We start from the raw sequence: 27463 nt of genomic DNA, 5'->3' as shown, positions 1-27463 counted from the left end.
CGTTTTAGCCGCGGAAGGCCATGGATAATAAAATGTGAATCAATTAAAAAAGCCATGGCTTGATTAAGGCTGAAACCAATGATGGAAGAAATATCCATTTTAACATGCATGTCAACACATAACCTTACCCAACATTGCACACCAGTGAAACACCAAAGCATGTAAACATCAAAATCATGTGGAGACGGTAGGAAAATCAGACTAGTACCAAGAACAAAAACAACTATAAGAAAGACAAAAGAATCAACGCACTAACACAAGGCACTGACAGCCACGAATTGACAGCTCAAAGCTGTTAAATATTCCATTGATTTTCTTATCATAGATTTTATTTGGTTTATCAATTGATGTAATTTCATGACATAATATTGCTGTGATTTGTCTGTTTGTCTTTTATTTTTTAACCATGGCATTGTGAATATTGATTTTCAATCTATGAGTTTGAATGTCCCTCTGGTATCTTTCGCCCCTCTGTTATACACTCGAATGTATCTAATAATTTTGATATCTTCTTAAGATAACACCTAGTTAAATTCCTTGCAGGTAATGAATACATTCATATATTGACACACCAGGCTGATTGTGAACTGCGTGTCGACCTCCGAAATTCTTCTAATTATAGCTCGTATGCATCATACTCAACATTTGCCATTAGTTCCAATACTACGAGATACAGTTTGAATGTTTCTGGTTTCAATATCAAAAGCCATGCAGGTATGTAATGAAAAATAACTCATGCATGAAGGTTGTTTGTACATGCTAGAAAAATTCTGTTTTCAAAGAAATTCCTCTGTTTAAATGTAATCCACTTAGTTTGTATATTCCCAAACCAAAATAACCAAAAACTTCTACGGTAATACAGTTTTAAAGATCATACTGATTTCTTTAACATGTTTAAAATACATATTCCAAGCACACTCTCACTTTCTCAATTAACTTCATCATAGATTTTCACGTACATTCTAGTGAATTAAAAATTACCATGGATTTGCCTAACATTCTAAAAAGTTTCTGTAAAAATATTGATTTTGAAATAGGGCAATCACACTGTTTTCGTATTTTCTATAGGCATTATTGTTGGTTTCGGAGCCTTTCAATATGTATTATTGTCATTTTGTTTATCTTCTGACATCAGACTCGGACTTCTCTTGACCTGAATTTAAATGTGCGTATTGTTATGCGTTTACTTTTCTACATTGGCTAGAGGTATAGGGGGAGGGTTGAGATCTCATAAACATGTTCAACCCCGCCGCATTTTTGCGCCTGTTCCAAGTCAGGAGCCTCTAGCATTATTTTTAGTTTAAGTTTCTTGTGTACAATTTGGAGTTTAGTATGGCGTTCATTATCACTGAACTAGTATATATATTTGTTAAGGGGTCAACTGAAGGACGCCTCCGGGTGCGGGAATTTCTCGCTGCATTGAAAACCTGTTGTTGACCTTCTGCTGTTGTCTGTTTTTTGGTCGGGTTGTTGTCTCTTTGACACATCCCCATTTCCATTCTCAATTTTTAATGTGAAAAGTAGAAAACTATCAATGTTTTATCTTATATTTAAGAATTGAATGCTTCTTTTTGTAAATTCATTGGGGTGTAAAAGCGTTGACTGAAATACATTTTCGCGAAAGCGCTTTATAAAAAAATGTACCCACATTCAACGCTTTTACAACCCTATGAAATTACGTAAAAAAACATTCAATCTCATAATAACATTTTTTTGCCAAGACCATGAAAACTCAACAACTGTCAAGTGAATCGTTTATGTATCTGTGCACTTTATTGTGGAAACGTGAGTCATCATGTATGTTCCAATTTATGCTATTCATTTTGGAATGAAGAATGACGCGAGATCACTGTTAGCCGATCGAAATAACTTATATCAATGAAAGAGGGGCGAAAGATACCAGAGGAACAGTCAAACTCATAAATCGAAAAATAAACTGACAACGTCATGGCTAAAAATGAAAAAGACAAACAGACAAAAAATAGTACACAAGAACCAACATAGAAAACTACAGACTGAGCAACACGAACACCACCCAATACTGGGGGTCATGTCAGGTGCTTCGAAAGGGTAAACAGCTCCGGCTCCACATGTGGCATCCGTCGTGTTGCTCATATTATTACAAAGACGGTAAATAGTATAATTTAGTATAATCATATTTGAATGATAAAAAGAAAGATATGATTGATAAGGCATCTGTGAGAACTCGTGATTAGAAAACATATGTTTTGAATATACTTATCCTTCATATGCTAAAAAGACATTATTTTTAGAGACTAGAGTAATCATATTCATAAAGTTTGCATTTAACATTTGCCTTTGGCTTTCGTCTCTTGTTTATTTACACCAAAAAAAATGCAAATGCAGCAAGTTATCTCTGATTTAGATATTTCCTAGTTTATATTAGTAAATAGTTATCAAAGCTACCAGAATTATAATTTAATACACCAGACGCGCGTTTCGTCTACATAAGACTCACCAGTGACGCTCAGATCAAAATATGTATAAAGCCCAACAAGTGCAAAGTTGAAGAGCGTTGATCACCCAAATTTCCAAAAAGTTGTGTCAATTACGAGTAAGGTAATCTATGCCTGGGATAAGAAAATCCTTAGTGTTTTAAATGAGCCAACAAACTTTTTCAAAAACTATATTGTTCAACAAAATATATCTTCCTCTGAATTAAATTGTTTGAAGGGGGACGGCCTTTTTTTATGTTATACAATTTATAATATCCCAAACTGATTTTTAAAAGACTGTTTTTTAAAGCAAATACTTCAAATTTCACTTTTTTTTAATATGAAGGTATATTGAAAATATCATTTCTGCGTAACATAGACGTTAATATCTTATGCATAGACATTTGATTAAAAACAATTTAAATCAATCAAAACAAACGCCTCCCAAAACAGTGGGAAAGCTTTCAGTTTTCTTTAAAAACAAACACTATTTTTTCAAATTTTGCAATCTTTTGCAAATATGATTTTTAATTTTGATTGCGTTTGTTTACAGGAGATTCCCTCACAGATGTAAATATGAACAAATTCAAAACATTTGATGTATCCGATGATAATTTTTGTCCTAGTGCTAGACATGGTGCTTGGTGGTATGGATACTGTTCCCTTGGTAATCTGAATGGAAAATACTTACAGCCCGGAACCAAATTAGTCAGTGGTATACGTTGGGACACATTAGAGAATGGAATATCTTTGAGCTATGCAGACATGAAAATCCGGAGGAAATTTTTAACTTTAACATAACAAGAACATATTATATTTTGGTTCGTAAGACACCATATGTTCAAGTGATAGTTTATACTTCTTTATTTTCGATAGAATATCAATATATGAGTAATTTTTTCATATATTTACTTTAGGAGATGTTGTGTTAATCCAAAAACAAGGCTTTTAACAAATTGGTAATATTTATAAACAGAACTTTGTTTGGTGTATCTGTATTTACTACGAATTTGTCTGATACATATTTGTTTTGCTTAAAAATGTTAGAACAAAATAGGCAGTTGCATTAAAACCGAACTTGAATTTAAAAATAATCGATTATGTCGAATACATTGAATTTATAACTGAGCATTGGGTTGACTTCTGAATGACTAGAAAAATATATTGAAAATTATAAGTCATTCTGTTTTATTAAATACAAAAGACTTGTATGCTTATATAATGAACTAGTCTTGGTTTTTTTTTCACAGACAGGCACCTTATAAAGTGAAAAAATAAAAATTATACTTTATAGCCCAGAACTGTTGGTCTAGCTCCTGTAGTCAAATATAATACTTTTAAACACTCTTCCCATAAATATAAATGTATTTCCATGTGTGTGTATACTACAAGGTAGACTTGACAAATTGTACGATTGTTTAAATAGTTTAAAACTTCAATTTCTAAAGTAAAAAATATACCATTATACATTGTCAACTTAAACTTGTTTTACTAGCAACCTAAAGTATCATTAAGTTCAAGAATATTTATTAAATAACACTGTCTGTTTTATCTATGGCCAATCTGTTAGGTACAATCAATATTGCTTGGTTGACTAAAAAAATTTGTTCTATATCAGTCCAATCATAGTATTATTTCGGCAGTACTTCTAGATGCATTAGAAATATTGAAACATATATGAAACCAACAACTCAGTGCCCAAACAACTTTAATAACTAAATAGTTCTTGAGCTTTTCCTAGTAAAAACTGTTTATCATAACTATTCCAAGCAAGCAATACATTTCTTTGTGTCCATTTGTGCATTGTATATAAATATTTCGGTACGTACGAGAGAGGCAACAATACCAATGCAATACTGAAACTCATAGTGTCGATTTAAAACGGACAATGCCACAGCCAAGCCAAAGGAAAATAATCAACAAATTAACAACAGTAAATAAAACACAACATGGAAAACTTAAAAAAAAAACGAGTTAGATAAAACCTAACCAATATAAAACGGTTTTCTTAAGTACTCAATTCAATTAGTTATTAACCAAATGTTTTACAACATATAGGTACATGTATAATCAATATATACTAAATATAGATTACAAAAATATACGATCATGACAAAACAGACAGAAGTTTTAAATACATATAAATATAATTCCAAATAGCAAATATTTGTAACAAATGAATTACAAATCATCTTACTGAAAACAGTCATTTCTGAGCTTCAGTGCTCTAAAATTTATATTTTCCCAAGTTGCACAAGTCTTTTACATTAGTAGTGCTATATAATTGTAAAAGTTTATAAACAGATGGCTTACGTCAATAATATGGTTTTATCAAACATTCACGCAAATTAGAATATAATGGATATGATCAAATAAAATGCATTTCATCTTCAAGCTCATCAATACACAATGTACAGGTTCTAAGGTTTTTATTAACATTGGAATACCTTCCCTTCTCTATAGCTAGATTATGTGATGACAATCTAAATTTAACAAAACACTTTTTATAAATTGCTGGTATGGGTTACACAAATATGACTGAAAAGAAAAATTGGATATCATATATCTATACAGAAAACATTTTGATGAACTTTCTAAAGTAGCATAATCAAACTCTTGTTTGACAATATCACAAAGTCTCTGTTTAATAACCATAATATGATCTTTACATAAAGAATTTTGTGAATACCACAAATCATTTAAACCAAGATGGTACAATTCCTTTCGTATATTACAAACCCAGTTATTTTTATCATTTGGATTCTTTAAACACATATCATATAAATAATTGTAACAACCATGTAATATACAATTGTTATTATTCAATACTTCAATCCAATATTTAAATATACGTAATTTCCTGGTTACTAACAAGTTCACAATAGACCATGACTTTTTGTGTACTTGTTTTAACATTCAAAATTCATTTACAAAAATCAATACGTATCTTTTCTACGTCTTGCGCTTTATGAAAACCCCATATTTCAGAACCATAACATAGAATACTACTCACATATGTATCAAATAATGACTATAACGTGGCATAATTAAATGAAAATTGTCTAATATTACTAAATAAACAAAACATAGCTTTTCTACCTTGTTCTGCAACTTTGTTTTGTGCAACAGCAACTTTATTTTGTGCAACAGCAACTTTGTTTTGTGCAACAGCAACTTTTCCATTAAAATTAAGAACAATACCTAGATAAGTAAATTTGTTAACAATATCTTTTTGTACATCATCATAAAACCATTTATCTTCATCTTTTACTAAGCCACCATTTCTAAAAATTACAATTTTGGTTTAATCAATATTTACAGTTAATTTCCATTTCTTGGTATAAATATACAATGCATTCAACATTTCTTGCAAACCATCTTTGGTTTCCGAAAAAATGACCATGTCATCTGCATACATTAATAAAAATAAACTTAATTCTTTCAACTCTACAGCTTTACAATTATTGTTTATAAACTCCATCTCACAATCATTAACATACAAAGCAAACAAAATGAGCGATAATACCTCCCCTTGCATTAAACCAACATCCTTTTTGTATAAAACCCATTTACGCAGGAGCAGTTCGTACAAGTGCAAACTCGGTGACAAGTATAATTAAGTGATGTTTCATTCTGGTAAAAGAATGAGCTTTCAAGACGTATCGACTGTGATGAACTCAGCACAGTTATAACAATATACTTGCAGTTAACTGTGTTCTAATCTAATATAATGCTGAAGTGTACATATAAATAACAGATACGGAACAGTCTGAACATAGAGTTAAAATAACTTGCTTGACTGTGGGCTAATAGTCTGAGCAGTACTTGATAAATCTCTAGAAAGTTAAAGTTAGCTTCTTTTCAATTGTTCATATTTCAGCATTTAATATGTTTAAATACAGTGATATCGGTAACTTATTCACCAATTTCAATGTGCGCTTTTGTTTTCCGGTACTTAAATTTATTATGTTGATTAGTTTTCAATTAACACTTAAAGCTCCTATGGAAACTCCTCAATAATCATTCATGGTCTTTTCTATGTGTGCAATGCATTCTTTTTGGCTGCAAGTTTTCTGGTTGGCTTTGTGTATTGTTAGAAAAAAGTATTACAACACCAAATTGAAATTCAAATTAAAAAAACACTCTTTATTTTTTTGTGATATAATTTGTTGAAATAGAACTTAAACCTTATTAAAATATCACCTGAGTCTAATCAATAAATATCGACTCAATAAGTTCTTATCTACACATGCAGCTACTGTACTCGTTAAAAATAAAACATATGTTTTTATCCTCATTGTTTTCAACACTTTAAATAACCAAGTTTATAAAGTTATGTGATTGACACCTTGTAATTAGTCATCCACAACTCATAACTGCAGCAAGATAGCTTATTATCAGCATGAGAGAAGCAGGTATGTCGCTGTGACAATTGAACGTATTGTTGGTCATCACCATTCCACTATAAGTTATTTTGAGAATAAAAATTTGGCAACAAACAATGTTAAAGACCTTTCGAGATCAAGAAGACCCCCTATAACATCTGCTAGGGAAAATCAAGCATAATGAAGGTTGGTCAGAAAGAAACCCATTGTAAACAATACAATCCTAAAAAAAAAAAAGAAGAGTGATGACCATACAGGAGCCTTTAAACAAAAACTGTTCGAGATCAGCTCACCCCTTCTGGTTATCGTGCGATAAGACCATTTCGGGGACCCTTGCCTACAAACAGACACACAGTTGCCCGTATCCAATATAGTGCAGAGCTCGCCAAAGATGGAAATAAGCACCGTGGAGGAAGATCCATTGTTCCAAAGGCATTCGGTTTATCTTCCTTGGCCCGATCGTAGCCCGAATTTGAAACATATCGAGCATATATGGGACACTATTAGGCGCAAAGTGCACGAAAGGACAGCTCTGTTCAAACACGTCATGAAATAAACAATACCCTTCGTCAGAAATGGTTGCTGCTACCTTAGCAACAAATTAGTCTACTTATAGCAGGAATCAGAAGACGTTAAGATGCGGTTATCCGTTTGAATGGAGGCTGCGCACAAAGTACTATTTATTTGGCGTATAACGATCAACCATAATGTGAACAATCATCTAAAGATTAATTTTGAAATGTCTGACATTGTAAAGTTCGACTACAGTAAAAGTTGTAAAATGCAGTTTTTTGTACAAAAAACACTTCATTTTGTTATAAATATTTTGGTTAGATAAAACTGTTTTTTTCATACATTTTTGGTTCGTTGTTATACCAATGTTAAAATTAACTAAGTTTCAATATTAATTTACAAATATTTTATTATATTCCATCAAAAATAAGAGACTGATTTTTCAACTTTTGAAAGATCAAGGTGTTGCAATACTTTTTTCCATGTGTATATATATGTAACATGCTGTGATATCCACTTACTCAATGTGGTGCTTTATACCGACTTCTGATGACTGTTGTACTGATTACCAAAGACATATTACAGCTAAAATCCATATTACTAACCATGCATGTTGTCTGGTAAAACATGACTCGATATTTACTGAAGATTTGATGGCAATCTTACTTGGATACTGTTACTATTGTAAAGCTAACATGTCCAGCTATTATTGATATTATCATTACGGGTGCCGTATACGGTTCGGGAAATGCTTACCCTTCCGAAGTACCTGATTTCACTCCAAGTTTTTAGTGGAGTTCGTGTTGTTTCTTATTTATTATCTATAACTGTTGATGTAAATGTCTTTTGGTTTTACGAGCATACCTGTCAACCTCTGAAAATGAAAAGTCAGGTCATGACCTGCATTGAGAAAAAAAATCTCAGGTCATAACGCGTACGACATTTTGCGGGCTCAATTGAAGAACAAAAATATGTTTACATATAATTTATATAGTCAATATGTATATGAAACAGTTAGAACATGTATACAAGTTTATTTCAGACTATTGTTATATTCCATAGTAGCAGACTTGGCATTCTTTAAAAGAACTGCACTTGGTTTCAGTTCATAGCAATGCAAATGTGTATTCATTTTACAAGAAAGACTGAGCACACAGTGTATCCTTATTAAGATCAGCCCTAAACTCTGTAGCTATTTTCTTTACTAAAGAAAATGCCCTCTCACTGTCTGCATTGCTGTTTGGCAAAACCAGTAATGTTTTAGCAAGTTTTGACAAAACAAAAAATCTTGGCTTGTTAAGAAAAATGTCATGCAACTTGGACATTTCTCCCCAAAATGTACCAATGTCAGTTTCAGGGGAAGTGCAAAGTGGAAGTTCATCTAATGGGGTCAACTGATAGTCACTGAACTCATCTTGTAGCTGTGTTGTCTCTTCATATCGTTACGTAGCTCAGGTAAACAGTCCTACATTTTGAGTTTTGGTTACATTGAAAAAGACCGATAAAACCGAAGGTCGTATTACTTCTAAATACCGGAAACAATTCGGTCAGAAATCCGGGTGAAACGGGTAATGTTAGAAATTCCCGGGACCCGCCGGGTAAAGAAAAACTCCCGGGTGAGAGGTGAAAATAACGGGTGTCACCCGCAAAAAACGGGTGAGTTGACAGGTATGTACGAGTCTTTGTTTACTTCTTGGTTTTGATTGTTATTGTCTATTTTTGACTATGACAAAACAAATGGCATTTTATCTCCGAGTTAACTTGACTTATAACGGTCCAAGAAAGTTAACCGAATTTAATTCGACACAAGCTCTTGCTGATGAGTCCGTTTGAAATTGACGCACCATGTCGATATCTAGATGCAAGTCAACATATGAAGGATATTCATGTACATCTGCGATACCTAGTAATTCCAACTAAATTTCCGAAGGTTAAAACAAACAAGGAAAACGATGTAAACAAATAGTATTCTATATCAAAAATAGATATTGTTAAACTTAATGATTCCATTCTTTTCACAGATTTTAGAAATTATAAATGCAAAAATTGTTTAACCCGTGTATCTTTTTTCTATAGTTTGGCAATTGTAAAAGAGATAATAACAACCCGCATAGTATATATAATGTAAGATCTGAGTAATAATTAAAATTATTTAATGCTAAGTGTACGTATTTAACTACTCCACATTATGTTTTAAATTTTGCTTGTAAATAAACCAGAAAGCGAATTTAGAAAAGGGTAACCGTTTTCATTTTTGAGATACGAGCTGTTGACATTAACAGAATAATACGCCAAAAGTACATTTACGCCGTTATTTCTTTTTAAAATCAACGGTTACAACCGATTTTCAGCAGACATTTATTTAACGTTTCTTTACCTTGGAGAATATTTATTGTATAGCATTTGAAGTATCAGTGTATATAAAGTGCGAATCCAGCTAGTTCATTTTCACTGTCATATGCGGGTATGTCTATTGTAGAATAAAGGATCATGGGAAAACTGTATTTGTTTACGTTTTGAAAATACCAAATTAATTGATTTGAAGGAAATTTTTTACATATTTTCATTGTGTTATGTCTTTATTATGTACAAACATAGCATTAAAGTTCAAATAAGTGTTATAAAAGCAACATAATATAGCATATCGATTTTTGAAAGCGATCCATTTTAACTATAGATGCGATGAATTATCACTGTTAGTGCAGTCATTTCTGATGTGGAATTTTCGAAGATGCGAGGAATTTTTATTGTAGAATTATGTGATAAATGCACTTGAAACAAATGCAAAAAACTTAGTTGATGACTTTAGAATTTATGATAAATGTATTTTCAAATTGAAATACAAACTCCTCATTCATTCTTTATCAAATATATAGCTTTTCAAACTTGTAACAAAAACGCTTCTCAAAATGTCATATTGTATTCTTCAAATTACGTTTTTCCTTGATTTAAAAAAAAAATTAAAATACATTTCTGTATTTTTTTGAAGTCAAAGATTAATATTGCGGATTTAAGTGCAGTCTGTGTAAAATAGAGACGAGTACATTTGAGGACGTTATCTTCCACGCAATAAATACACTTGCGAACAGAGAAATATGCATCTTGAAACGCAATGGTGACAGAAAAGCTTATAAAAGATTAACTTTCCCCAGTTGTACCCTCAACTGCTTCAATTTCCATATTCGGAAAAAGACAGTTTTGGTAGAACAAATGTGCTTGACTCGATTGTTGCTTGCATGATTTTAACTGTATAAGGTGAAACGGTATGTGACATAAATCATCCACAGTCATTAAAACATGAAATGTAAGGTGTGGGTGAACTTTTTTGTTTGCATTGGTACGTGAGAGCACCCTTGATACAAACAAATTTATCCGTAATGAACAGCTCGATACCAGAGGAGGATTTAGGGGGACAGGGGGTTGTCCCCTTTTTGGGAAAACATTTGGTTACTTTTATATGGAATTACTGGAGCGGGCCCTCTCTTAGGTAGTCATTGGACCCCTACTTATAAAAATTTCTAGATCCGCGAGTGGATTCTACCACAAAGGTCAAACAATGCACATTTGGGTAATTGTACTCAACATGCATGCTACAATTCATGTTTGATGATCTTAGACCCTTTGGACCTCTATTTTGGTAACTTGGTAAAAATCCCCAAACTGGATACAAGGTTAGATTCAGCATGTCAAAGAACCCCAAATATCCATAAGGTCTTTTGTCTATAAAAATGCATGCATGGGATACATTTGTTATTGAAGGCATGACTGTAACAATAGGATGAAGATAAAAAAAACATATCTTATTCTGAGGTCTCATTGGGGGGGGGGGGGTCTGATCCCTGATCCCGCTTACTGCTTTATCAGATTCCCGTATCCCGCTAATACTATGCAGTTCTCATTTTTTTTAAATTTTCCGTGTCCCGCTATACTTTATTTCTCGTTTTCACGACACAATCATTTGACTATCACGTGTCACGCTTACAAAAAAAAATAGGCAATTCCGCGTCACGCTTATACCCCAACGCGACCCACTATTCTACTCTTTTCTGACTCATATTAAGCCCATTATAAATATATTAAAAAAGTGTGTCTTTTATCCCTTTTTATCCCGTCTCGTTTCGGGTTGAGCCACAGATAGATAAGATGAGACAACTCTCAAAACGAGTCACAATTTATAAAAGTATACCTTTATACGTCAAAATACGGTCTTCAACATGGAGTCTTGGCTCACACCAAGCAGCAAGTTAAAGGGCCCCAGTGTAAAACCTTTTAAACGGGAAAACCAACGATTCAATCTTTATCAAGATGTACGTAATTAGTGGTGAAGTGTCATGAAAATGGATAAAAAAAACAAGGATATGGAAATGGATAAAAAAAAAAACAAGGATAAAGATCCCTATACGATTCATAAGAAATTTAAAAAATGGAATACATTTGAAATAAATATTATTTCTATTGAATTTATTTAGAGTGTTTTAAAACCAAACTTTCCTCCGTAAGTTAAATTTTATCAAATCCGTCTCTTACTTTATCTATTGTTTGAGCAAGTCGGCTAAATTAAGGCTTTACAGCTAATTTCCTAATGCATGTAAAGCAAAACTTTGGTTGACTTGTTTGCTTAGTTTGTATAATTGTTTATACAAACTTTGTGAATAAGACTGACATCTTTAAACAATATGTATCGGCATAGTTTAACCTGTATTTATATAATTATTATATTTGAATTAAATTGGGTGTTATCATAATGATTGTACAAAAAAAACAAAGCAAGCGAGCTAACTAAAGTCTTGCTTTACATGCTTAAAAAAATACGTTGTAATAGATAAAAAAAATAAATATATCATACAGTGAAAATGCGCCGCATATACAATACTAATGAATCGCTCTACAGTGAAAATGAAAGAATAGTATCATTATTCGACAGTAAACATGACTCGCATAAAGAAAGCATCATAGTGGAATTCAGTTCAATATGAAGAAACTGAATGACAAAACCTATTCTACGTTATACAACTTTAATAATTGTGTTGAAATGAATATTTTTTCTGCAACAACATCTTACCTGTTAGTTATAAAACACCTGCACGATCTGTTCGTGAAATGTCCTAAATATTCACCTATTTTGGTATATATTTCACAGCTATTTGGATTTAGGCGCTAAAAAAAACCCGTTCGCATCTCTTACTTTGTTTTATTAGTATTATGTGTTTCTTAACATATACTCTTTAACTAATAATCTTCATTTTCTTCAAAAATAAAAAAAAACGTCTGTTTATTTATCATTCTACATAAAAAATTTCTGGCATATACAGTGAAAATGATATTTTAGGATCCGCACTTTACATACACTGAGTATAGTGTGTTATTTACAGACGATGTTTATGATCTCCATGTAATCATTTGGACTTTCATCTGTTTAGTATGATTCCAAAAACATCCAAAAATGTCATTAAGGGCGTCAATTACGGCACCGATCAAAGCAGTCGTAAAACAGTTGTTTTATTTGTAACTTGTTTGCATTTAAGGAAAAATCGTCAGTTAGCACTGAAACTAAAAAACTGACAGACGTATTTCAAGTAATCATTGAATATAATCCAAAATACGGACAATAAGAAGCAGCAGATCCTTTGTTGAAATACGTCTGTCAGTTCTTTTGTTTTTTGTAAGGCATTCAGTTGTATGTAAAATATCAGAGCGTATGGTATAACGTAGCATTTACTTATTTCGACGTTCAACATGTAATAAAATGAGCTAAGGCTACATCGGAATGGACAGAACTGTTTATTTATATATTTTCCATTCTGTAGAACACTATGAAAAAAGTAAAATAACAAAAATGCCGAAATCCGAGGAAAATTTAAAACGGATAGTCCGTACTTATATGGCAATATAAAAAGCTCAAACACATCAAAACATACATTTTCTCATACTTACTTCAGTATTTTAACTGTTATGGTCTTGTGCAAATATGAATCAAGACACTCATTGAGTGCATGTTTTCTGGCACTTAGAATGCACATATATGCATATACCGCAACACCGTACATTTTGTGTTACGGGGACATTCGTTTGACATGTATATATATTGCATAGGTTTTCAAAGTGAGAAAAAGAACAGTAAAAAGTAAAAGTATAAAGACATCAAACTTGTGTTTATTTCATATTTAACAATGTCATATCTAAATATGATGTAAAGTTTAATTTTGAAAAAAATAACTGATACTGGACACACCTCGTGCGTCATTTAATTCACGTTTTGTTTCGACTTAAATCGCTTTAGAATTAAAAACGAAATTGCATTATCATGATTATGAAAAGGTTATGACATCCATTAACGGGAAACAGAAACGAGCAACTTTGTTTTGTTTATTTGGTTACATTTTGTTGTCATGCGTTTTTTTAATTCTGTGTAAAAAAAATTAAAAGTCATACTAGCGATCAATATGATATTTCCATTTCGGATTGGAGTCATTCTGACAAGTTTGTTTTTAAAGTTTGAGGCAGCACAGGACTAATTTTTTTTTTAGAATTGTAATAAACCGCATGAATTTATTCCCTTTCTTGTATGCCCATTCTTCGTTTCTTTAAATAAGGGAGATAACTAGCGTAACTAACGACGCACATTTTTATCTCATGTTATTAAGCGTACGTAACGTGACGGTACCCAAATTGCACCTATTTTGACAGTTTTTTCAACTACGTATTTTTATGATCAAGACAAAAAAAATCATTTTGTGTTTATTTTGTAGCCGTATCCTTCTTTATTATATTGGTACACCAATTTGATTTTCAATCCATATGGAATCATAGAAAAATTAGTCTGAACTAACCTCCAAACCATCAATGATTCTGTTATGAGGAGTACCCAAATTGCATCCATGCTTAAATTCGCATCGTCAAAAGTCGAATAACAGAGCTTTTGTTTAATTTTTTCAAATATTTTGAACAATTGAATATTTTTCCATGCTTACTCTTCATTTTTTAAGAAATGGTTACTTGGAACATATTGTATTTGCTAATTTTAAACAGATAACGTTTTGATGACGTCGCATGGCGACGTTTCGGTACATTTTGCTTTTTCAGTAAACACTTCATCTGTTGATAAATACTGTGAACGTTTTTGTGTATATCAAAATATTTTTACCTATGTTGAACGACGTGCATAGTATAAAATCATAAAAATACAAATTGTTTAGTCTCTAGGAAATCTTGTAAGATTTCTGCTGCTATTTTTGCTAAATAGGTGCAATTTGGGTACTCGGTGCAATTTGGGTACCGTTACGTTATACTTCGTCTTAAAATGGATACAAATTAGAAAAATCACACAATTCTTAATTTGTATCACCTCAACCTCATACCTTTACAAAACTGGAAAGATAGTAAGAACATGATACAGAATGTAGATAAAGGAAGATGTTGTATGAGTGCCAGTGCGAAAATTCTCAATTCAAGTCACAATTTATAAAAGTAAACCATTATAGGTTATTATAAGTCAAAGTGCCTTGAAGGATGCTTCTCGTTGCAAACAGCAAATGCAAACTATCAAATTAACACCAAACACACACTCGTAGAAGAAAAAATTGCATACAACTTTCTATTGGAATACTGACAATATGTTTTATCTAAGATGAATTTGGTATGTCTGAATTGATATTCATTATCACCTCATATTGAAATGTTTAGTTGGAGTACACTATCAATATAACGGAAGGTGAAGTTGAATACTAATCATATCTTCATGATGAGCCCCTGTAACCCATATATGAATAAGGAATCAAGTTTAGAAGATAAGGACTATTGGTTAAAACGGGAAATTATGCCTTAAAAAGAACTATAAATTGTCAATTTAAGAGAGAAAAAAAAGAACGAGTAAAAACTGACCAAAAAAATTCGTATAATTTTTCAATTAATAGTTGTTATTCGTATCAAATGGGCTTTTATAATGTCCGACATGAATATTTTTCTTCAATTAAACTACTTTAGGTCATTATTAAGAAACGACAGAAAAAAGTAATATGTTAATTGAATCTGCTTTGGTATGATAACTGCACGACATTGGACATCCATCGAAGATTAAAGTTACAAGTGCTACTTATTGCGGACCTGTTTATGTATTGTTACGAATCCCAGTATATGTAAAAAAAAAATCAGCAAAGACCCATTGAAAAATCATCTGATACAAAATTTGAAAACATTTACCAACGACATTTTCCGATGATTTTTTGTTTTGCGCTCAATAATGACGACTTCAGTATGAAAACTAAAGAGATTATTTCTTTATTATGTAACAAGTCAAATATTACATTAGTTATTTTTGAGTTATCTCTCTTTGTATATAATTCAGTAAATGAAATGAAATTGAGAAATTACATAAAATTGAAAGAAAAAAAAATTGTAATTATAGAATTTATATATTTTTTAAAATCATATTTATGAAAGAGTTTGATTATTTTGTCCCAAAATTATTTAAAGAAATTCAAAAACATTATTTACTTCGTTCTAGTAATAAGTGTACAGATTAAGGTTCATCCTAATCTTTTTGCTTATATGGCCGTATTTACACCCCAAAGTTTACTCTGAGAACAGACAAACCTATGCAACTGCAAACGTTTTAAAGGGTTGCGGGAATTAGATAATTATATTTTAAATGCAATTTATGATTCAGAAAATAATAAACGTTGCTAGATTTGCTATTCATGGTTTATTTCTTTCCTGCAGAAGTTGCCAAAATAATCTAAGTTGGGAATGAGGTTTGAAAATCTCCCCTCATATGATACATAATGTGATTAGTATTGTTTTAAATTGACAATAGATGGACAATAGACATCAGAAAACAATAAACTATTTAAATTGTGGAACTGAGTGGACCGTATCAAATGAAACTCGGGTGTTTGTTTATTTTGCCATCTTCGGCAGACTGGAAAAAACTGGAGAAAAAAAATCCAGGTAAGTTTTAATTTTCTGAAGCGTAGACTAAAAATTGTTTGCTCTCATGACGTCATTTGGCGAAATTTAAATTTTGTGACAAAATTAACACAAAACGACATTTTTAAAAACAGAAGTTCCAACTAATGATATCAACCTCTCAATAACAGATAAAGACAATGTTTGCCATCAATTTTTTTTTAAATTGTACAGTTTCTTTGTTTATTTGTAGAGCGAAGTTCGGCCCCACAAGAAATCGCTAAAATGTAAACATTTATCAATTGATTTACCATTGAAAGTATGTGTGAAGTGAAATTAAAAAAACCGTTAACAATCTTAAAACTAATCAGAAAGGTTCCAAATTGACAGTGTGGTGTTATCTGAAACATTGATTTGAGACGAAAACATTTTTTTTTTTTTTTTTTTGCATTTTTGGAGATTTCAGAAAACACTTTTTTTTTGCCAAAATTTAAAAAAACATTATTTCGACTCATTAGTTACAATATCAACATAACATGATTAGCATATTGAATGTTTTTAAACAAATTTGAAAATTGATTTATTACTTAAAAAATTGTGTGTCGATTTTGTGTCCGACTTTCCGCAAAAATAATTTGCACCTTATGATCGTTTACACGGAATTTAGTTACTTTCCGACAGGTTTTGATGTTCATTATCATATGTGCATACATTGCAAATGAAAGCTTTTAAAAAAAATTCATTTTGTTTTAGTTTTTATACTTTGATAAATTCTATTCTAAAGTCGTGTATCGTTTATTTTGTTGACTAGTATATAACTTTTATATATATAGTTCCTCCCATACCTTAAAACTTTCCTAGATTTATCAGTTTGTCTGTACTCATAGTAAATTTTGATGTGTAAACACGGCCATATTTTTTAATTCCTTATGGTCCGAGTACACAGTTATCGTCCTTTGATTTTCGTTGTCCACGAATATAGTCCTTAGTGTGGACAGTGTGTTACTTGCCAATTTTTGTTATACCCCTTCTAAATTTATTTCTCCATGTTTTATTCCTCATAGGTAGGTGGGTGAAATGACACTGGAAAAAAAATTGGGTCATAAATATTAATGTAAAGTAGTGATTAGGTCCAGCAGAAAAAGGTAAAAAATTAGCACTTCGGAAGCTGTCAAAAGATTTCAACACCCCCTTAACATAAAATTGTCCATATTTTGAGTTAGAGCTGATGAAGTTTTCTATAATTTTGATATAATTTGTCCCAAAAGTAGTACAACACACTGTAAAAATATTATTGAGAAAGCGCAGATGGGATTTTTTTTAATTTTCATTTATTGTCTAAAAGAAATGCACTACGAAATAACTGTGTACTCGGACCTCATGATGAACCTTAAAACTGTTCACTACATTGTATGTTTTTTACTACTGATATATGACAGCAGGTGTTGTTGTGACTCAGTTTTGAGAAGAAGAATATTTGAAGATTTAAAGTATATCTAGGTGTTTTCCTCACTAGATGATGATATTTTGCTGTGAAATTATTTACCATTTCCTTATTTAGGCGTTGAAAATGTATGTGATTATTTTATATACATATATGAATATACAATAAATTCATGAACCTTATATGTGTGCTTTCGTAAGCCAGTTTATTGTTTTCAGAGTTTACAATTTAAATAAATGTAATACTTACAATGTACACTAACCTTTCCTATGTCTGGATATCTATATCTCTTACGGAAAATTTATAATAAAATTTACGATAACCGAGATGATTTTGCATTTCTTTTTGTTAATTATCTTTTTTAAGATGTTGACGCACCATCGGATGGGTTTTATATCCCTATTTGTTCAAATCGCTCCTTGTATGTAGCAACTTTTTTTTTTATTCAAACGAAAGAAATCTCTGTATTAAAATACTGCACCGGTGTTATCGATATCACAAAATTGTCAATACTTTAACAAAAGTTTATTATTGATTAGAGAACACGATTCGTAAATATAGATCAAGGTACAGACATCTTTATACGTGTAGGTATTTCAGATCTCATTTTTTTTTTATCTCACAATGTTTTTTCTTCAAAAACCTAAAAAGTTTTTTTATGTAAATCTTGTGCCAATTTGGCAAATATTACAATGCCATTGGTATGACAAAAATCATATCGTAATTCACTTAAACATTCTCTCTGAGCTACTTGACTTGTTCGAGCAAGTAAAACATTAAGTGGGAACGTTAAAGTGATAATATCATTGTGGTTTTGTTTTTATTGTTTTATTTTTCAAATATCATTTCTTATCACCGGAACATTTTTAAAACCTATAACAGTAGTATCCTCGCTAAAACGCGCATAATATTGAAGTGTTCAATTTCCCCTTTTCAAGGCAGATAATTGTTGCTACTAGATTTTCAACCGATTTAAACCCAATTTTCGACACATTAGATAAAAAAAAAATAAGCAAGACCTTTTAAAAATTGTAATCATTTGATGAATTATGAAGATAATGTAATCGACCTTTATTCTTCATTAGAATAAAGCAAATATTTGTGTAGCAAACGTTGGCCTTTTTACAGGTTGAGCAACGTGTAATGTTAGCGACCATTGCCGCCTTTTCAAAACAAAAGACAACATATTTGTTTTAAACAAAACGGCGTTTCTGTTGGCCTCGAACATATACATTTCAAAGAATAAAAGTAGCTTAATTTCCTTTAATCTGATTGACTACACATATTTATTTTCATAATATAGATTTCATCCCATTTTGGTATCCTTTAATCAACAAATATAAATTAACATTAAAATGAACTCAATTCAGGTTCAATATTTGAATTCTATGGCGCAGGAAACGTACAAGTACGGGGGGATGCTTAATAGACAGATATGTCACACATTAAACAAAATCAATAACAATGGTTAGTGCTATTCAAAAATATAATGAACTGTCATACTAATTACAAGTTAACCATCTCATTTAGATATTTATGTTTCTTGAAGTCGTTTGTAAAATGATATTCGTTTTCATGGTTAAAATTTTGATATTTTTTCTAATTGGTAAGTTTTTTTTATGATCATGTAACAGTCTGTTATGTTTCCTTTTATTTCAATAATAAACAATAATAAAAATAAGGTAAAGGAATTAAACTCTTTGTTATCCATTCTTTTGATGTTTTTTAGCTTTTGGTTTTGCCATTTGATTAAAGACTTTCCTTCTTGAATTTTCCTCCGAGTTCAGAATATTTTTGTTTTACATTTTGTCCAATAAGTATTCATTTAACGATCTTTGTTCTTACAATCAAAATACTATATTTTTTTTCAATTTATAATGTATATATTAAAACTTCATCAAACACCACTCTTTCCAAACTTTTTTGTCAAAATTATATACGGTTACTTATAAACCTCTATTTTGGTGAAAAATGCAGACTAACATATACCATCGCGGGTACAATCTATCACACACTTGTCAGATAGGTAGGAATTGATTGCAAGAAAAACTCCTTTTTAAACCTTTCCTTCACTAACCAAAGGTATGATGTCATAAATCTAGGCAATTTCCTTCATTGCGGAATAGTCATTCAAACGTTAAGATAAATTGGTTCAATTATTATTTTTACACATACTATACGCAATTTTCTTCAAAAACAGTATATGTACATAAGTCTTATGCTGAAAACTATCCATTTAGTTATAAAAAAAAAAACAAACATATGCATCCCTTTTTTTTAATTTGAGGTAAAATAAAATACTAGTATGATAAACCTAAATAAAATTGAGAATGGAAATGGGGAATGTGTCAAAGAGACAACAACCCGACCAAATAAAAAACAGCAGAAGGTCACCAACAGGTCTTCAATGTAGCGAGAAATTCCCGCACCCGGAGGCGTCCTAACTGGATGATATTCTTTCAGATATAAAAAAAAAAAGAATTGATATCAAACAAAATAAATTCAAAACTGTACATTCCTTTATCATGTTTATAGAATTGAATAATTTGATTTATGTATCCTTACACTATATTGAAAAGTAAAAAAAAAAATTTCAAAAGAAAATCCTCGAAGTTCTTAACTACTAAAGTAAGAGACCGATTTTATTGTGCCGCAACTCCTCCGAAAGTCAAACTGCACAAAGTCGGAAATATTTATGAAGTTTAAATGTAGTGTTTTGTACTTCCTGAGTTTACTTTGAAGCAGTCTTTCTTTCACAGAAAACACTTTATTTTGTGAAAATGTCCAAATTCGGAGACCGTTATCAATAAGTGTCTAAGACGCTTTAAAAATGAACTAAACGACGAACTGCTCGCGAAATGAAAGAGCAGAGAGTAAAATATTGCTTAAAGTGCATTTCTGAACATGTAATAACGTTATTTCGATACCATTGTAAAAATGTAAAATCAAGAAAGAATTGATATCAAACAAAATAAATTCAAAACTGTACATTTCTTTATCATGTTTATAAAATTGAATAATTTGATTTATGTATCCTTACACTATACCAAAGGAACAACCAAGTAATAACATATATAAATAAATGAATATGTAATCTAGATATTGAAATTGTAATGTGTGATATGATGATCCTGGATTCTAATGAATTATTATGTTCTATGAAACATCAGCATAACTACAAAAGTAGACAGATATTACAGGCTCATAATTTAGAACATGCTCATATAGAATTTGGCGGGGTTAAACATGTATTAAACTTTAAATTGTGGAAAAGGTCTTCCCAATAGCGGGATTGATATTTAATGATCAAATATAATTGAAAGATGGCAAAACCGTAAACACTTTATTCTTTTTATTGTATACCACATTTTTCTGGGTTAATTTAAGGAGGGCTACAACTTAAGATTTTGTTTAAATGTGCATTTCAAAAAAATATAATTCTAGCCTTTTCAAATAAAGACAAAAGTAGTATACCACTGTTCAAACATACCTTACATAACCATATTCATTTATTGAACAGTTGAGTGAGTTCAACTTTTAACTGAGTCATAAATGCTCAACAGTAAAATTTTGTTTTTTTATTATTGCAGTGGGCAGTGTTTCAGGAAATATTGTTCAAGTTAAGTGGGTCAAAAGGCCAGATTTACATGGTTACACATTTACCAAGAGCGAATCCTTTACCTCTGAAATGGATAGCACAGCGGATTGTGCCCGTTTTTGTTCGGAAGTTCCACTTTGTATCAGTTTCACCTTTGGAAATAAGATTTGTAAAGGACATAATGAAAAAATGCACAACCTAGACAGTTCAATAACATCAGCCGGGATGCAATACTACGAAGTCAGCAATGGTAAGCTAAGTTCATCAGCATTAAGATTCAGACAAAAGAAGGGCGAAAGATACCAGAGGGACATTCATCTACAACATCTACATTGTATTACACCCAGTTGTGTGTAACGAAGACATCATAGTTAGCTAGTTCAAAACCAATAAACAAACTTCTAACTTGAAATAATATTGAACAATATTATAACAGGAAAATTTAACATACGACGGTTATATACACTTTAAATTATTACAAGTAAAATTTGTAAATTAATTTAGCTATGTCTAATTATATTTAAAATACTCTGATAAACATATTATGTAGCAGAGAAAAAACTGTAATATAATTTTGAAACAGATATGTATGTACCCAATAAATCTACGTATACTTGTATATTAATAAGACCAGCTCAGCATTTTATGAAATCTAACTGTGTCTGTACCTCATTAATGTTAAAGAATTTTGAAAAATGTAATAGTCCAAATTTCTTAGTCACATATTATTGCTTCAAGATGTATATCCAGGTAAAGAGATATTACTATTATTGTTGTATGTTATCTAAACTTTTCTTTAATATATTGTAAGCTTCTAAGTAACACAATTCATTTTCAATCGGTTTCCTATTAATGCTTTGAAGGCATCGGTAAACTTACGATACCAAGCGCAATACATATTCAAATATTTTACTCCAAGAATCAAATTCAACTCACAAAGGGTAAAATAGTATTTCCTATGTTGAAATTTAAAAAGAATAAAACCGAAAATATAGGAACAATTAAATTGTACAATCAGAGGAGAAAAGTGATAAACAGTAAGGAAATTAAATAAATGGTTTCCGGAAGAAAATATGACTTATTTTTTTACAGTAAAAGGGTACATAGACTGCGATGATGTGCCTCAGAAAGACAGTGGTATATACAGAATATTTCCCGACGGAATTCCTGGAGGAGTGTTAGTGTACTGTGACATGAAGACGACAGGTGAAAAATGGACGGTAGGTGACCTAATCATTAACTCTTTCTCTTAAATAATTTCTAAGTTGAGAAAAGAATCACACATTAAGAAGAAATAATGACATGGCAGTGTGTCACCGACCGTTTCTAAAAGTTAGTAATTGAAGATGACAAATCATTTTGGAAATTAACATTCTCTCGTGTGAGTTATTTCTTTTAAATCAAAACAAAATAATGACCATTATTTTACGTCATATTAAACGTTTTGAATACTCTAGTAAATGGGAAGAACCACATATTGTAATCCTTTGACGGATAACAATGATAATATCAAAATATTCAATTTTCTTATCTCAGCTCACATTGACACTTAAATGTTGCTCCCCTTATAACACTTGTTCCTAATATGTACTGCTTTAAGCCAGTATTGAAATGGAATGAAAGAAGATTTTTAAAGCATTTTCTCAGTATTAAAATCGGTCAACTTCAGTAGAAAAAGTCAACGTGTAGATAAGAATTATGTTTTGTTATTTTATAGGTCTTACAAAGAAGAATCGACAATTCTGAAGACTTTTACAGAACATGGCCAGAATACAGCGAAGGCTTTGGAAATTTACTGGGAAATTTTTATCTAGGTTTGTTTTGATGAAATACGGTTACATAACACAGAATGACAAAGAATGAAAGGAAAAACTGTATCAACGTATGATCATGTACAAGACACTGTCACAATTAAAATGATACTACTGTAAATATATAGTTCAACCCACAATCTTTCTTAAAATGTGTTGTACCAAGTCAGGAATGTGGCAGTCGTTATCAAACTATCCATTTCTATGTATTTTTTAATTTGCTTTTGTTGTTGTTCAATGTTTCTGGTGTTTCGTTGTTTTCCTCTTACAATTGGTGTATGTTCCTTTACTTAAAGTACTGATACTACTACGTTTCATGCAAAAAATGAACAGGTATTTTGTTATAGGGAGAGATAAATAGTACTTTGTAAAACACTCGGATGCTTGATTCATTAATTATTGTTGATTAAACGCATTTTGTTACGTTTGGAGGACTTATTTTTCAAAAACAATACGCATTCACATGGGAACCAACTCTACTCCTTTTCTTGAGAACTTGTTCTTTTATTTCAATATAAACAGTTTTTAGAGCACAAAGGATTTTCTACCCCAGGAATGAATTTCCTTAGCTGTATTTGGCAAACATTACGAATTTTAGAATTTCAATGCTCTTTACCTTCGTATTTCATTTAGACATTTTCACTCTTTTTTGGTTCAAGCGTCAATGATGAAAATTTTGTAGACGTAACGCGCGTCTTACATGGCCATTGTTATATTATAGTTCGTTTATGTGTGTGTTACATTTTAATGTTGTGTTTCTGATGTGTCGTAGTTCTATTATATTTGATGCATTTCCCTCAGTTTTAGTTTGTAACCCGGATTTGTTTTTTTCTCAATCGATTTATGAAATTCGAACAGCGGTATACTACTGTTGCCTTTATTAAAATACGAAATGTCAATCTTGGTATCTATAAGTCGATACCACTGCTTGTAGAGTTTTCCTATAAAGGATATATTACCATCCCTGTAGTCAGCACTTCTTTTTATTATAACTTTTTCAAATCAACTTGGTTTTTCATAAAACTCAACAGCTATATCAATTATATATTGATCTTACAGAAAGCCAGTTTGTTTGGTACTTTGGTGTATTGCTGTCATTTTTATGGATTTAAAAAAAAAGGTTAAAAAAAGCTCAAATTTTCAGTGTAGGCTAAATCCAGATAGTCATATTTTTATAACTTTTTCAAATCAACATGGATTTTCATAAAACTTAACATCTATTTCATTTATATATTGATCTTATAGAATGCCAAGTTGTTTGGTAGTTTGGTGTGTTGCTGTCATTCTTATGGATTTAATAAAAAGGTTTAAGAAAAAGCTCAAATTTTCAGTTTTAGGTTATTTCAAGATAGCCATCTTTAAATTTTTTCAAAACTTTTTCAAATCAACTTGCATTTTCATAAAACTCTACTGCTATATCATTTTTATATTGATCTTACTGAATGCCAGGCTGTTTAGTACTTTGCTTTCATTCTTATGGATTTAGTTAATAGGTTAAAAAAAGCTACAATTTAAAGTTTAGACTAAATTTCTCATTTATATATTGATCTTACAGAATGTAAGGTTGTTTGATAGTTTGGTGTTTAGCTGTCACATTTAGGGAATTAATTAATAGGCGAACAAGGCTGCATCAAAGTCAAAAACATGTCTGCCTATATTTGCTTAAAAAGACTATAACTTCTTTTTTGAAAAGTAGAATAGATAAAGGGACATTGGTATTTGAACTATAAACATGCTCTTGCTGTTATTAGGACAATAATTAGTAATTCAGCAAATGATAATATGTTTACTAGTCCAAGAGTTATTGTCCCTTAATTTAAATTATTTCCTTTATTTTAAATCAATTTGAGGCTGCACATATAAAATCAAATCTGTACATGTATATCCATACTGGTTTTAAAAAAACAATAAAATGTATGGTTCTGATACACACATGAATATATACATATATATGGAATAAACTAGCAGATTTTAAATTTTGTATTAACACCAAAGTCTATTCTTTGATTTCAAGACATAAAAATTTTAAAAATTTAAAATAGAATAAGAACCTAAATCATTTTTGATTGTCTTATAGTTTTAGAGGGGCAAGGACTTTTTATACATTTTTTAGATGGGCAAGTTCTTTTTTTCAGAATTTATAAGGATGGGCATAAACTTTTTTAATGAAACAATATTAAGAATGCACCGGCCCATCCATCTGATAAATATTGAACGGTCCCTTACTTGCCGTCTTCAAGGAGTAGATCAGTTAAAATTTCCAGACAAATTCCAAGACTACTATATTTGATCTGTGTTAATCTGATAAAAATGAAGTTAAAGTCTGTTTGATTTATTCATAGATTAGGTAGGACATATACTTATTTAGTAGATTTTTCATAAAGGACAGAAACTTTTTTTAAGGGAGAAATGTGAATTGCACCGGTCCCAACCCCACAATAAATATTGACCCGTCCCTTATTACAGGCAATGAAAATATCCACTTCCTAACAAACCAGGCGCAATACGAGTTACGTGTAGATCTACGAAATGCTGCGGATCAGGAAAGATATGCCTTGTACTCCAGCTTTTCCATAGGCAATAGTGATGACAATTACAGGCTCAACGTGTATGGCTTTGATTCAAACAGTGACGCAGGTATCTTAGCATACATATTTCACAATAAAGATCAATATGTTCTAGTGCAACTTGAATGTTGATACTTATAAAAGGTCATGAAAGAGGGACATATAATCAAAATTATTATTTTTTCTGTCTATCAAAATAAATTGAGATTGATATGTTACAACTTTCAAAGTCTTAAAGAAAATATTACAGCAAGGTTAAACTGGGAACAGCATACCTTACGGGAAATTAATCTGATACGCTTTTCAGTATAAAATTAAAAAAATCTCGGACTCCCCGAGACTTCCCCAAATTTATGGATCTTGGTATTATCTGACTGAAAAACTATTGGAACTGCTCAATAAAAAAAACGGTAACCATATAACTCTATAATCGTAAATAAATATATGTTCCTGATTTAAATGAACAGTTGAAAATCTAATCAACGTACACTTTATACATTATAATGAAGCAATAATATTTAAATTAGAAAAACATGCGCAACTACTTTCAAATTAACATTCAGCAATGCTTATGTTTTCCTTTTTTAGGTGACTCCCTGACACACGTAAACGGCATCATATTTACGACATGGGATGTAACATTCGGAAATATCTGTCCAGATTTGAGACGTGGAGCATGGTGGTATATCAATTGCTCAGATGCTAACCTTAACGGAATATACTTCAATCCAGGAACTGAGGATAGCAGGGGTGTACGATGGGATACATTTGAATCAGACATATCACTAAAATATGCAGACATCAAAATCAGGCGGAAAACTCAAATACATATATAAGAAAATTAGTAATCAGTCAATGATATCAAATGTTATATATTTTTTTTTATTAAAATCTGAACATCCTGGCGTCGTATATAATATTGTAAAGATATTAAAATGAAGTTCTTTGACTACATAATCAGAAAACAAAGTTATGAAATTGAAAAAAAATGCAATCCATGCCTGTCGTTTAACACTTTAAGTAAACCGCCAACATTGGTATACATATGAAACAGGAACCTTTTTTTTCCAATTTATGGAGAAATGAATATAAGAATAACAAATAATTAAAATATTAGCTATTTGCAGGCAATGTTTAAGGCTAGCATATAATTAATATTTATTTCACATGTATCTGAGATTCGTCATTTAAATTTCTTAGGGTTGCTGGATCAATACTTTCTTAAATGGGAACACTAAGTCAGTTTGTATTAGATTTATTTGGTGTCTTTCGTCCCTCTGTTAGTATAAATTATAAGTTGACTTAAAAATAAAATCAGTATGTTTAACACAAACATATCTAAACGGAATAGTATTCGTAATTGAGTAATGACTGATATTTTTGAACGGCCTTTCGTGTTACCCATTATTACCCAATAAAATCTAACAAAGCTACAAGCGATGGGAAATACTCATTAACCCTTGCATGATTTTTGCACACCTTGTTAATTAAAATGTGAAACTAGTATAGGTATACATTTTTTTGTAATCTGAATATCAAAGACTATGTTTCACGGACAAATTTCTCTTTTTACTTTAGGATTAAAGTTAAGACACATAATAGGATTTACAATACTTGTTAAAAAAGTATAAGTGGAGGGTTGAAATCTCACAAAACATGTTTATCACTGCCGCATTTTTTGTGCATGTCCTAAGTCATGATCCTCTACCCTTTGCTAGTTTTGTATGGTTTTTTTTTAAATTTCAGTTCATTTATATATTTAGAGTTGAGTATGACGCCCATTTT

General features: G+C 31.0%; 2 protein-coding genes across 2 annotated transcripts; both read left to right on the top strand.

Moving 5' to 3' along the window:
- The first annotated feature begins 553 nt into the window (after window positions 1–553).
- On the top strand, window positions 554–3257 carry LOC143049513 (ficolin-1-like). Its single transcript, XM_076223120.1, has 2 exons — window positions 554–714; window positions 3010–3257. The coding sequence occupies exon 2, from the start codon at window positions 3033–3035 to the stop codon at window positions 3255–3257; it is 225 nt and encodes a 74-aa protein (XP_076079235.1). The 5' UTR covers window positions 554–714; window positions 3010–3032.
- Window positions 3258–22397: 19140 nt separating this feature from the next.
- On the top strand, window positions 22398–26535 carry LOC143049219 (ficolin-2-like). Its single transcript, XM_076222929.1, has 4 exons — window positions 22398–22520; window positions 23018–23114; window positions 25578–25748; window positions 26267–26535. The coding sequence occupies exons 1-4, from the start codon at window positions 22494–22496 to the stop codon at window positions 26512–26514; spliced, it is 543 nt and encodes a 180-aa protein (XP_076079044.1). The 5' UTR covers window positions 22398–22493; the 3' UTR covers window positions 26515–26535.
- The last annotated feature ends 928 nt before the right edge of the window (window positions 26536–27463 follow it).

This window comes from Mytilus galloprovincialis, chromosome 10, assembly GCF_965363235.1.
Source record: "Mytilus galloprovincialis chromosome 10, xbMytGall1.hap1.1, whole genome shotgun sequence".
Taxonomy (NCBI): Eukaryota; Metazoa; Mollusca; class Bivalvia; order Mytilida; family Mytilidae; genus Mytilus; species Mytilus galloprovincialis.
Note: the sequence above shows the minus strand (reverse complement) of the source record. Positions and strands in the feature narration are given on the sequence as shown.

Bases quoted from the DNA above. Each gene is read 5' to 3' on its own strand.
- LOC143049513 (XM_076223120.1), top strand. From the start codon at position 3,033: ATGAACAAATTCAAAACATTTGATGTATCCGATGATAATTTTTGTCCT.
- LOC143049219 (XM_076222929.1), top strand. From the start codon at position 22,494: ATGAAGACGACAGGTGAAAAATGGACG. The intron at 23,115-25,577 runs GTTTGTTTTGAT...CCCTTATTACAG, and splicing joins ACTGGGAAATTTTTATCTAG to GCAATGAAAATATCCACTTC. The intron at 25,749-26,266 runs GTATCTTAGCAT...TTCCTTTTTTAG, and splicing joins TGATTCAAACAGTGACGCAG to GTGACTCCCTGACACACGTA.